The sequence below is a fragment of the Schistocerca piceifrons genome, chromosome 1 (genome assembly GCF_021461385.2).
Source record: "Schistocerca piceifrons isolate TAMUIC-IGC-003096 chromosome 1, iqSchPice1.1, whole genome shotgun sequence".
Taxonomy (NCBI): Eukaryota; Metazoa; Arthropoda; class Insecta; order Orthoptera; family Acrididae; genus Schistocerca; species Schistocerca piceifrons.
The window spans coordinates 999,345,632-999,360,188 of NC_060138.1; the positions used below are offsets into that span (position 1 = coordinate 999,345,632).

At 41.8% G+C, this 14,557-nt stretch overlaps 1 protein-coding gene across 1 annotated transcript in view; it reads left to right on the plus strand.

Moving 5' to 3' along the window:
- Window positions 1-2,838: 2,838 nt before the first annotated feature.
- Window positions 2,839-14,557, plus strand: part of LOC124803183 — a 43,966-nt gene continuing 32,247 nt past the window's right edge. Inside the window, exon 1 of the mRNA XM_047264369.1 lies at window positions 2,839-2,968. Coding sequence (XP_047120325.1) covers window positions 2,935-2,968 — 34 coding nt within the window. The 5' untranslated portion in view covers window positions 2,839-2,934. The remainder of the gene's footprint in view (window positions 2,969-14,557) is intronic.

Genomic DNA, 14,557 nt, shown 5'->3' on the forward strand with positions numbered 1-14,557 from the left:
CAAATTTGTGCAGCAGTCTGTTGATTCGGCCTGTTATGCTGCCATTCATGAACAGCTTTCAGGGGGGTGTTTTTCAACAGGATAACGCTTGCTCGTATAACGCTGTTCTATTCCAACATGCTCTACATTTTGTCGGCAGTCTACAGCCATTACATGTTATACAATTGCGATACTAAACTATTTAGAATGTAAAACATGTGATCATACATGGCCAGAAAAAAATGTGGGACATACAACGAACGTACTGACCCTACGACTTATCTTAGAAGCTAGATTAATGAAAGGCAAACCTACGTTTCTAGCATTTGTAGACTTAGAGAAAGCTTTTGACAATGTTGACTGGGATTCTTTCAAATTCTGAAGGTGGCAGGGGTAAAATACAGGGAGCGAAAGGCTATTTACAATTTGTACAGAAACCAGATGGCAGTTATAAGAGTCGAGGGACATGAAAGGCAAGCAGTGGTTGGGAAGGGAGTGAGACATGGTTGTAGCCTCTCCCCGATGTTATTCAGTCTGTATATTGAGCAAGCAGTGAAGGAAACTAAAGACAACTTCGGAGTAGGTATTAAAATGCATGGAGAAGAAATAAAAACTTTGAGGTTCGCCGATGACATTGTAATTCTGTCAGAGGCAGCAAAGGTCTTCGAAGAGTAGTTGAACGGAATGGACAGTGTCTTGAAAGGAGGATATAAGATGAACATCAATAAAAGCAAAACGAGGACAATGGAATGTAGTCGAATGAAGTCGGATGATGCTGAGGGAATTAGATTAGGAAATGAGACACTTAAAGTACTAAAGGAGTTTTGCTATTTGGTGAGCAAAGTAACTGATGATGGTCGAAGTAGAAAGGATATAAAATGTAGACTGGCAATGGCAAGGAAAGCATTTGTGAAGAAGAGAAATTTGTTAACATCTAGTATGGATTTAAGTGTCGGGAAGTCGTTTCTGAAAGTATTTGTATGGAGTGTAGCCATGTATGGAAGTGAAACATGGACGATAAATAGTTTAGACAAGAAGAGAATAGAAGCTTTCGAAATGTGGTGCTACAGAAGAATGCTGAAGATTAGATGGGTAGATCACATAACTAATGAGGAGGTATTGAATAGAATCGGGGAGAAGAGGAGTTTGTGGCACAACTTGACGAGAAGAAGGGATCGGTTGGTAGGACATGTTCTGAGGCATCAAGGGATCACCGATTTAGTATTGGAGGGCAGCGTGGAGGGGAAAAATCGTAGAGGGAGACCAAGTGATGAATACACTAAGCAGATTCAGAGGGATGTAGGTTGGAGTAGGTACTGGGAGATGAAGAAGCTTGCATAGGATAGAGTAGCATGGAGAGTTGCATCAAACCAGTCTCAGGACTGAAGACAACAACAACAACAACAACGAACGTATTTGTTAGGACAGTGAGGCTAGATTTGGCGGTAATGGGCTATGGCAGCAGACGGCCGACGCGAATGCCTTTGCTAACAGCACAACATCGCCAGCAGCGCCTCTTCTGGGCTCGTGGCCATACCAGTTGGACCCTAGACAATAGAAAACCGTTGCTAGGTCAGATGAGTCCCGATTTCAGTTGGTACGAGCTGGTGGTAGGGTTCGAGTGTGGCGCAGACACCCCGAGCCATTGATCCAAGCTGTCAACAAGGTATTATGGAAGCTGGTGGTGGCTGGTGTGGGCTGTGTTTACATGGACTAGACTGAGTCCTCTGATCCATCTGACACCATCATAGACTGGAACTGTTAGTGTTCGTCTACTTGCAGACCAATTTCAGCATTTCATTGACTTCATGTTCCCATACAACGATTGAATTTTTATAGATGACAATGCGCCATGTCATCGGGGAAAAACTGTTCCAGCGAATGATCTGGGCACCAAGATCATCCAACAAGAATCCCACCGAACATTTATGGGACATAATCGAGAGGCCAGTTCGTGCACAAAATGCTACACCCCAACATTTTCGCCATTATGGACGGCTGTGGAGGCAGCATGGCTCAATATTTCTGCCAACGACTCATTGAGTCTATACCACATCGAGTTGCTTGCGCTACGCCGGGCAAAAGGAAGTCCGACACGATATTAGGAGGTATCCCACATAGACTCGACACGCCCAATAATACTGTCTACTAGTAGATGTCAGGATACTTCTGGTCAGGTAGTGGTTCAAATGGCTCTGAGCACTTTGGGACTCAACTTCTGAGGTCATTAGTCCCCCAGAACTTAGAACTAGTTAAACCTAACTAACCTAAGGACGTCACACACATCCATGCCCGAGGCAGGATTCGAACCTGCGACCGTAGCGGTCTCGCGGTTCCAGACTGCAGCGCCTAGAACCGCTCGGCCACTTCGGCCGGCTGGTCAGGTAGTGTCTGTGACAGGTTGGATGTGTATGTGTTAGGATATCAGTCGGTACCAGGTAAGGAAAGAGTGGCTCAGCGCTATCATTTGGAATACGCTGAAAATGTTATATATTTGGTTTGGAAGGAAATGTAGATTTCAGGGATGGAATCAGGGTCAGTGAAGGGAAATGACGTAGCGTGTTTGGAGATGCAGAGATGGTGGGATGTGCTGATAGAAATGCGGCAGAAGCTGATGGTGTTCAAGGATTACAGATGTAGACGTGACTAGTTCGTAAGGATGAAGAGACACGCTGAGTGTAGTAGTGAGAGTCGTTTCGTGAAACTAAAATAAATGGAACTGTACCGCAGAACTTTCCCACTGCCATTTGCACTTGTAAAGGATTAACTGTAATGGTAGCAGAGTCATTCTGCGCTCACCGACAGCAAAAAGCGCAGGAAATCTGCGGTGTCGCCTACACGCGGGAGCGCCTCTGGACGGGTCACCTGGCGGCGAACGGTGGTGGCGACCTTGGCGGTAGTGTTGCCTATAAAAGCCGCTGATGCAGCCGCGCCACACGTCTCCAGGACATCGCGATGCAACAGGCAGCAGCCGCCGGCCTTCTCGCAGGTCAGTTCACAAATATATACTGTCACTTGTCAAGTCCAGGTTTAAGGGGCATATACAGTGTGATTAGATGCACAGTTCTGCACAAATGCAATGTTTCTACTGACAATCTATCAAACTTTGCTATGAGAATGTGATCGTATCTATTGTGGATTGTTTCGGCACCTTAGTAACTGGAAAAATGACGTATATGATTCTTGAGGTACATATTCGCAAATAATCCTGTCAATGGTAGTAGTCTACGACTTATTGAACATTCCTAAACTAATATCGGTTTGCCGCTGGTCTAGAGCCGAAGTACAAATTTTGTCGTCGAGTGGAGACAGGCCCAGAGGTCAACATCCGTTGCCAGTTAACTATTTGGTCAGCCTGTTGATACTGAGTGTGTACTTAGGCGGTGTGGACCAAAACAAGAAAAAAGGTCCAGTAAACATTGCCTCTAAAATGCATGTCTTAAGAGCTATGAGTACTTTTTATCTTCGCTGCAGTGAAACACATCTCTTCCAGTGAAAAAGTGCTCATAGCTTTTAGTCCTTTATAGTCCAAAATTCCTGGGTTTATTTTCTCGATTGGATGCACACTAGCTAACTCCTCCCAAAATATGGAAAGGAAAGAGCTTGCAGCAGAAGAGATGTGTTTCACAGTGTCAAAGAGAACAAGTGCTCATAGCTCTTAGGCAATCCATTTTAGAGTCCATGTTCAATATATTTTTTTGCTTGGTTCGGCGGATGCTGCGTGTCTCCAAAGTTTACATATGTATTTTTGAAACACTCTGCATAGCTCAATTCTTCAAGTGATCATCATTTCCACAAAAAGAAAAAACGATAACACACTTCGTTTTTAAAAGTACATTTTTTTTTAGTTCACGTAATGCATTTCGGATTCTGTATATGTTCAGGTAGTACAAAATATATAAAAAACGTATAAGTGCTTAGGCTTCTCCAGCGAATGTGAGTTTGAAGGAAATTTCTTTGGCATTAGGGTACATCATTCTGCAAAGCTCAATATGAATCATAAAAGGAAACAAAAGAATCATATTTGACTTTTAGCGGTAGTTTCTTCGTCCGGGAGAGGACTCCAGCAAATTGATCAATAAATGGTTGAAATGGCTCTGAGCACTATGGGACTTAACTTCTTAGGTCATCAGCCCCCTAGAACTTAGAACTACTTAAACCTAGCTAAACTAAGGACATCACACACATCCGTGCCCGAGGCAGGATCCGAACCTGCGACAGTAGCGGTCGCGCGGTTCCAGACTGAAACGCCTAGAACCGCTCGGCCACCTAGGGCGGCCAAATTGATCGAAAGATCGTTTTCTGTTTTACGCTTTACAGAGTAAAGTGCTCTAAGGCCCAAAAGATTTCAGTTCATGTAACTATATAAGCTGCTTAAGTGACTTACCTAGCAAACAGATGCGCATAACAATAGTGTGTACTACGTATAGCTCATATGCATAAAATTAGACGCTACAGCCGACCGTTGTGGCCGTGCGGTTCTAGGCGCTTCAGTCTGGAACCGCGTGACCGCTACGGTCGCAGGTTCGAATCCTGCCTCGGGCATGGATGTTTGTGATGTCCTTAGATTAGTTAGGTTTAAGTAGTTCTGAGTTCTAGGGGACTGATGACCACAGATGTTAAGTCCCATAGTGCTCAGAGCCATTTGAACCATTTAGACGCTACAATGCTTCACAGAAGGCGACAGTTCTCCACACGTAATAAATACAGATAGTAGCAACACAGTATTTCTCAGTTCAGTATTTGGTCAGATGGAAAAAAGTGACATATGTGACTAATAGCTACACATCTTACATAATCTTCGATGTTCTAGAGATCCCAGTTAACGTACTGAAAATATCTATTCTTCGTACTTCAAATAACTTTCCACGTAGAAAGTAGAGAAACGTAAAACACATTGAACTGCTCTTCACAATCCGTACGTATTGCTAACGGTACCCCACTTGAAAATGCAAAATCGTCTTAATCAAATTTGCGTTGTATAAATCCATCAACTGAGACATGTAGCGAGAAACGTTACGCATCTGAGGCCATTAACGTCGGACGTAGTACTAAATAAGTACAGGGAGCAAATAGACGTTCAACGGTTTTTATCGTATTACCTCAACCGTTCATAGCTACAGTGCCGAGTTAACTTAGCTCTGTTCGTTGCATTTTTCTAGAGATGCTCTTGCCACATACGGAACCACATTATGGCAGCAATAAAACTTAAATCACTATAGCCGGATATGAAGATATCTTCAGAACCTCGCATATCATTCGACATCTTACGCGAGTTGTATCCAGTCGTTCATACTCAACACAAGAAACTAACACAATACCTGAAAACTCCCCTAAAAACAATGCCTTGATTTCGTAAGAAGACTGCAAATATGATTTGTCAAAGCGCTATCTTCTACGTCCTTCGAGAACTGTGAACGTACGTGTCCGTGGAAACTTCGGGTCTCCCAACTATTGGCTATCCTCTGTGATATGAAAATCACGTAATTTCGCAGAACGAATCTCTTTGGATATTAATTTTCAGATGTAAATCTTTGCACAGGACCTTTTCCGAAATACTTTCACTACCGTTCTATCAACTCAGCTGAGATAGTGGCAGTTATTTATACTGAACTCATAAAAAGAGCAGAGCAACAATTTCTTTGTTAAATCAAGACACGAAAATAGAGTCTTAGCATTCAATGTTTCAACGTGTAAGGAGAATATGATCCCCGTTAACAAATATGTCGTATTTCAAAGAAAGTTATTTAAATTGTAAGTTAGTATGACAGACAAGTTTATCGTTTGTGGGATGCGTTTTGGTATCTAATTTTCCAAGGAAGCTACTGATGGCATTGACTTGCTACTTGATATGATATAATGACAGCTGAAGATTTCATAATCAAATTTTCAACAACTGATACAAGCAATATTTAAAAAGATCACGCTAATATTGGCCATTTCATTACCGTTACACGGGTATTCGCTTACTATCCGCTTTTACCTGCATATGACGTCATCTGAAAATATAATTCCTACCAACATGCAGAAGAGTGCACGTGCACCTCGATTTCCGAGGAATGGATGAGATCACCTCTTAGATCAGAGAGACTAGTTGCCAGTTACTCGATGATTTGCCTATAAACAGCTCCAGCCCCTTTCGCCCACCTGACTTCAGCACTCCGTGAAACCAGAGTTAGTAGTTATATCTCGTAAGTACCAAATTCGGCACGATAAAATGATACTCTCATGAGATATCAGTCAGTAGAAATGTATGGAAATGCGTGTATTCTTCATTTCCCATATGTTCATAGGCAACAAAACCGAGAAACCTGTTTATTAAAAATAGTATAAATGGGATTGTATGTGTTGGTGACATGTAACATGTATTGTAGGCATCGTACGCAAACGGCAGACGTTTAGTAAAAGAGAGTATTTCTACATTACCCTTACCTGAATTTATTTTATGTATGAAATTTGATATCAGGCGATTATTTTAAAAACAGTTCTCAGAACTTCTGGAATAATAATTTTCTGAGAAATATAGCACTGCCGCAGACTTCTGAATCTCTTTCAGCTGAAGTAAAGGATTATTTTAAATTATTGGACTGTTTCAAAAGGCTATATTTTCATCTACACCGGACATGAACACACAGTCTATATGAAATAGAAAAATCTAAAGTTGTCACACGAACCTTGACATGCGTCCCACTTATAATACAATGTACACCCAGGACATACTTCCATTCTCGACAGATTCTCTCCTTTACGTTTAATGTGTAGTTCTCAGTGACTGTCATAATTTATTTACGTCGGTGTCATTGGAGTAATGTAAGTGTTGACAAAACGCAAAGAAAACGTCCTCGGAGTGCTGTCGGGAGAGAGGTAGCAATATGAGAAGTATTGCCCACGGGCAACGGCGACCAAGTCGATGCTATAGCTAGTGAATCAGGTATTGCAGCCAGTACGGTTAGGTATCCATCTTGACAAATAAACTCCTGTTCTCCTCATTTCATCCTGAGTTGCGACACTCGTCAATGCCCGATATCTCAAGATACACGTGTTCTATTATTGGTCGATAGAAGAGGAAAAAGGGGTCCAACACACACACGCAAGAGAATATTTCCTTTTCATCCCGTTACATTCGACCTTTACAATAAAAACTATGCTATGGATCAATGACACGTATTTGCGAAGCTAAGATGTTATGGCATTAATGAAATGCCTATTATACCAATGGGGTCCTACTTTTATAACTGAAAACATATCATGATAATTACAAGCCGAACGACAAAAATAAAGCTAAGTTCACAGAAGAAAACATAAAATGTCGAACCGCACTGGGCCCATTCCTGGTTCTAGCACACAACAATGACCTTCTAATGACTTTAATGGAATGTTCAAAAACATTAACGTTTGCTGATGACAGAAGAATAATAATCAAGAGCACAAACTCAGTTCATATCAGGTTCAGTCTTGATGACTGGTGATCAGGACTGCAGATAGACCGCAATAAAAGAATTAGGTATTAATCTCACAGAGCTCAAATTATTCAATTTATAACACATAATATAAACCCTCTGGTTCAGGAAATGGATGTTAATGATACCATACTAAATGAAACTCTGTGAAAACTACCTAGATTAACTAGTTAAAAAGAAGTCAACAAACATAAATGTCATAAATTTAAAATGATCTATCATCGTGTTGCTTGAAGATCAGGGAGCTGAGTTATATAACACACTGTCACTTGGTAGCGAAGCAAGCCGGGATAATTTTACTTCTCCTCTTGTTTTGCCATCTGCCTCCTTAGAATTAATTTATTTTTTACTTTTAGCTAATTACCATTAACATATGTGAATATAATCTGCATTTTCTAAAAAAAAAAAAAAAAAAAAAAAAGATAGGTTGGCCCTCAGTTTTAAAGAATATAACACCAGACCTAGTTTGTGATTAGTTTTATGTATGTAATTGATTTTCTAATTTATTTTGACTGTGCCTAGTTAGTATCTTTTGTTATAGGGCGAAATCTGTAATTGTTTCGTAACTTAAATTCTATTGTTGATATATAAACATTTGGAAGACGAATCTTATAGTTTATATTTGGCTCCATTCGGAAATCCAGCCCTTAATTAATTTCAAAGTAATTAATAGTTTTGTTAAAAGTAACTACATACGTTAATTTCACGATTTAAAAAATTATTCGCCCAAACTCTTGTAGCAGAAGAAACTGTAAAAAAGACGAAATTTTTCGATGTATTCAGTTAATTTAAAGAGTTAAGTTTTAATTGTAATTTCTGTAAATTTAACTGCGAACAATGTTTAATTTCAGTAACTATTATTGTGAGCATATATATGGGCCCAGTGTTTGGTCACGAGGCAGTCAGTCCATTGCTGAGTTTCAGACGAGTAATCTGTGTTGATTAGAACGACAACAATGGATCAACTTAACAATTTAATAAGTGTTACACAATTAGGCCCTGCGTTAAAACAGTGACAATGTCTGCTCCACACCTACCTTTCTATTTTCAAGAACTGTAACCTTTTTGACTGGGCTTTTACTGCTCGTAGATGTTCAACAGTAAACTATTGTAGCAGTATGTGGATTTTCGTCTGATAACTATTAACGAGGCATATGGGAAGTTAGAACAATAGTACACTGGCCATATACAACTGTGTAACATTGGGAGTTTGTGAAAAGTGAAAGTAAAAGACTGTGAATCGCAGCTGTGCATCTGTCGGCTACATAATTTACAGTAGACAGTACTGCACGTTCACCCCTTATTTTTTTCAGCCAGTATGTCGACACAGAGGACAATAAACGAAGAAACAAAGTAGGCAAACAGTACAACTTCATATTAGCTTCTGGAATATTTTTGTAGAGTAGTGGAGATAAAGCAAAGCAACTGTTTCGTCGGTAATGGAAATGAGCGTTTGGCGTCATTGGCCGGGAGGCTCCTTGTGGGGCAAGTCTGGCATTCTTGGTGCAGGTCTTATTACATTCGACGCCACATTGAACGACCTGCGCGCCGGATGGGGATGAAATGATGATGAAGACAGCACAACACCCAGTCCCGGGCGGAGAAAATCCCCTACCCAGCCGGGAATACAACCCGGGCTCGTAGGTCGGCAATCCGTCACGCTGGCCAGTCAGCTATCGGGGCGGACTGTTTCGTCTGTGAAAGCAAGACATAAAAAGAAAGTGCAATGTAAATATCCACACACTCACCAGAGGCTTCTTCAATCGTATTAAGCATTCCATTTAATAGTAGTTTTGGTTCTTTCTTGTGATAAATTTTCGTTTTATTTTTCTTAGTAGATGCTCTCGAATGAATAAAGTCGGGACGTATGTTGGGTGATATCCTGGTCTATACGCCTCACTACTGGAAAGCTATTGACCTACTGATGGACGTCCACACTACTCTGGAAAATAACGAAACGAAGCTAAACAGAATATATTATCGTATCATGTAGAATAATAAAACAAATTAAATTGAAACGTACGGCACGGTATTACATATTTGCTTTGTGCACCCTCTCTGTTCTTCATTTAATCACAAAATTATTTCATAATGATAAGTATATTCGTCTGTGGCGGTCAATATCAATTTCGCAGTGTCACTATGTTGTTAAAAAGCTGTCATTGTTCCATCCATTTATGTCACGCATAATTTAGAACCAGTGTATCTTGTTGATAATCTCACTGTTACATATTTTAATAGATTTTTCATTTTACACACCACTATGTTTACGCAGTACAATCAGCGTAATATAAACACCAATGAGTTCATTAACCATCATGCGACAGTCTACATGCAATATAATAACAATTGCATAGATATCACAATTTGCAGTGTAATATGCATAAAACTTCTTTCCATTCTAATTCGTCGTGTGTGCTTTTGAGCTGCTGAGTTGGACGTAGCGAAATTTATTCGAACACAGACAACGTTAAAGAATAATCTCAAAAAATCTCAAAACAATATAGCCAATGCATTTGTTCAAGAATTTGGAGTACTCTTCATATCCATTTCTTTTCCGAGACGGTTGCGTGACTCGGCTGTTCGATACAGGATGTCAAATCAAGCACCTTTCAGCCGTCTGGATTCCAAATTTATTTTATTTGGCTACCAGTTTCGGCGATTTACTACGCCACCTTCAGGGCCCTAACCGACGTGTCGGAAGATTGTACCTCGGTTCTGGTGAAAACAGGAGCCAGCAATACTGGTATTAGCAGATGTTTGCTTGCTATAGCTATCACTTCAACCATCGTCTGCCGACTTAGTCATGGGAGGTATGGTGTTACAAACCTTTCGGTGTTCTAAATTTTTGTACCCCTAATGACGCTGTTTATAGTATTAACGGTAACAAGACTAACGTACAGTTACGGTGTAAAATTTACGATATTTTCGATTTGGACTCTTTCGTAATTCACTTACTTCCTTCACTTTTTTAATATATACTTTCTATTGACCCACATCGGTGGAGATTCTCCTTCATAATGAGACCTGCATGTGACACTGAGTAATTAACTGATTTCAAAAATGTACCCGATGCATGCGAAAATATGAAAACTGTAACAGAGGACAAACGGTATTCCTAAAAAAAGAATAAGAACCTACAGACTATTGAGGATGTTAGGTAGGTATGTTTTCAAAGATGGAGAGTCTGCATAGGATACGAGAGAGCGGTACTGCGTAAAACTAGTCGAAAGACTAATGCCCTAAAAGGAGACGTCCACTAAAAGTAGCAAATTAAGAGACCTGCATCCTGTTTCAATGAGTGACGGGCGGAATACGTCTCGCGTGACGTGGCGAACACGGGCACCGCTTCGTCACGGTCAAGGCTGCGTGGGGGAAGTGAAGGCGGGCAATCCCAGCAGCAGATTCTTCTCACGTCACTTTCTCTCATACGTCACTCACGCAGTGTATCTCGTCACCGTTAAATAGACCTCACAGGTCCTTATTTTTGTCGTTTTCAGTTCAGAAACCAACACCGAAGACACTACGCCGGGTGAAATAAGGTAGAGTTTCCGCCATGCACACTACTCCAAGTAGCGCTGACAGTTGTAGTTTTTCTCATTTACAGATGAAGCCAAGCAATGATTTAGGCACTTTTTATATGATCATTAAATATGCATTACTGCAACTAATGCATTGTTTGCGACATTCCCAATACTGAAATGGATTCGCAGTTGCGATTGTGTACAACGATCAACTGTATAATGGAACGACGACAACGAGAATTTGTGCCGAACCTGGACTAGAATATCCCGTTTAATTCGAGTGGTCGCCTTACCATTACGCTAACCGAGCACCGCTGAGATCTTGACCCAAACTTGCACATGTCGCCAGCCACGAGTCACCAAACTGTACTCTTATGTCCGTTACGTATATTCCCGTACAGGAGAGAAATTTTTTTTCGAAGGCCTCTTCCTCGATGACGGTGAAGGAACACTGCATCGCACTTCTGAGCAACACAGGCACTGCAATATCGTAATCCAAATTCTAATGCGATGGTTATACTTTTGACATCCGACCGAGTGAAAGCGTCAGAAATTACACTATTGCCCATTAAAATTGCTACACCAAGAAGAAATGAAGATGATAAACGGGTATTCATTGGACAAATATATTATACTAGAACTGACATGTTATTACATTTTCACGCAGTTTGGGTGCATAGATCCTGAGAAATCAGTACCCAGAACAACCACCTCTGGCCGTAATAACAGCCTTGATACGCCTGGGCATTGAGTCAAACACACCTAGGATAGCTTGTACAGGTACAGATGCCCATGCAGCTTCAACACGATACCACAGTTCATCAAGAGTAGTGACCGACGTATTGTGACGAGCCAGTTGCTCGGCCACCATTTACCAGATGTTTTCCATTGGTGAGAGATCTGGAGAATGTGCTGGCCAGGGCAGCAGTCGAACATTTTCTGTATCCACAAAGACCCGTACAGGACCTGCAACACGCGGTCGTGCATTATCCTGCTGAAATGTAGGTTTTCCCAGGGATCGAATGAAGGGTAGAGCCATGGATCGTAACACATCTGAAATGTAACGTCCACTGTTCAAAGGGCCGTCAATGCGAACAAGAGGTGACCGAGACGTGTAAGCAGTGGCACCCCATACCATCACGCCAGGTGATACGCCAGTATGGCGATGACGAATACACGCTTCCAATGTGCGTTCACCACGCTGACGCCAAACACGGATGCGACCATCATGATGCTGTAAACAGAACCTGGATTCATCCGAAAAAATGACGTTTCGCCATTCGTGCACCGAGGTTCGTCGTTGAGTACACCATCGTAGGCTCTCCTGTCTGTGACGCAGCGTCAAGGGTAATCGTAGCCATGGTCTCCGAGCTGATAGTCCCTGCTGCTGCAAACGTCGTCGAACTGTTCGTGCAGATGGTTGTTGTCTTGCAAACGTCCCCATCTGTTAACTCAGGGATCGAGACGTGGATGCACGATCCGTTACAGCCATGCGGATAAGATGCCTGTCATCTCGACTGCTAGTGATACGAGGCCGTTGGGATCCAGCACAGCGTTCCGGAATACCCTCCTGAACCCACCGATTCAATACTCTGCCAACAGTCATTGGATCTCGACTAACGCGAGGAGCAATGACGCGATACGATAAACTGCAATCGCGATAGACTACAATCCGACCCATATCAAAGTCGGAAACGTGATGGTACGCATTTCTCCTCCTTACACCAGGCATCACAGCGACGTTTCACCAGACAACGCCGGTCAACTGCAGTTTGTGTATGAGAAATCGGTTGGAAACTTTCCTCATGTCAGCACGTTGTAGGTGTCGCCACCGGCGCCAACCTTGTGTGAATGCTCTGAAAAGCTAACGATTTTCATATCACAGCATCTTCTTCCTGTTGGTTAAATTTCACTTCTGTAGCACGTCATCTTCGTGGTGTAGCAATTTTAGTGACCAGTAGTGTATTCGCAGTTGCGAATATGTACAACCATCAGCTGTATAATGGAACGACGACAACGAAAATTTGTGCCGAACCTGGACTCGAATATCCTGCTTAAATGGAGCGGCCACCTTACCATTAGGATAACCGAGCACGACTGAGATCCTGAGCCAGACTTGCACATGTCGCCAGCCACGTGTCGCAAATTGTACTCGTATATCCATTATGTACATATGTATGTATGTATGTATGTACAGGCGAGAAATTTTTTTTGAAGGTCGCTTCCACGGTGACGGTGAAGGAACATCGTCCTTCTGAACAACACAGGCTCTGCGATATCGTAATCCCAATACTAATGCGATGGTTATCTTTTTAACATTCGACCGAGTGAAAGTGTCAGAAACAACTCAGTTTACAGTTCTTTCTGAGAATACTCCTTGCAAGCGCCAAAACTATATGCTCTTCAGGAAATTCACTCGCTCTTCTAGACTGTAACTTAATTCACCACCTTTACAGGACTGCAAGACAAAATAACGTTATGGCGCAAACATTAATTTTTCTGTCGAGTCCTCCAAAACATGTGTGAAATGTTTTGTGTATTTACAACAAATGACATCTCATTTTACACACCACGTACGGTTTTTACATACAATAAACATTTACGCCTTATGACGTTCACTAAACTAGAAAAGATATCTACATTTACATCGATACTCCGCAATCCACCTTACGCGGCATGGCGGAGGGAACCCTGTACAGCTACTAGTTATTTCCGTTCCTGTTCCACTCGCAAACAGAAAGAAGGAAGAACGACAGTCTATATGCCTCCGTATGATCCCTAATTTCTCGTGTCTTATCTGTGTGATCCTTACGCTCAATGTAAGTTGGAGGTAACAGAATCATCCTGCAGTCAGTTTCAAACACAGATTCCCTAAATTTCCTCAATAGTGTTCCCCGAAAAGAATGTCGCCTTCTCTCCAGGGATTCCTATTTGAGTTTCCGAAGCATTTAGGTAACACTTGTGTGTTGTTTAAAACTGCCAGTAACAAATCTAGCAGCCCGCCTCTGAACTGCTTCGGTGTCTTCCTTTAACCCGACCTGGTGCCGATGCCAAAAACTCTAGCAACACTCAAGAATAAGTCGCACTAGCGTCCTATATGCGGTTTCCTTTGCAGATGAACCACACTCTCCTAGAAATCTCCCAATAAACCGAAGTCGACCATTCGCCTTTCCTACCACAATCCTCACATGCTCTTTCCATTTCACATCGCTTTGAAACATCATCCCAGGTATTTAAACGACGTGACTGTGTCAAATAGGACACTACTAATGCTGTATCAGAACATTACGCGTTCGTTTTTCCTACTCATCTGCCTTAACGTGGAGTTAACTGTCATTCACCACACAAACTAGAAATTTTGTCTAAGTCATCTTGTATCCTCCTACTACTCAACTTCGACACCTCGTACATCACAGTATCATGAGCAAACACCTGCAGATAGCTGCCCATCCTGTCCGCTAAATCATTTATGTATACAGAGAACAACAGCGGTCCTATCACACTTTTCTGCAACACTCCTGACGATACCCTTGTCACTGAAGAACACTCGCCGTCGAAGACAACGTACTGATTTTTATAACTTAAGAAGTCTTC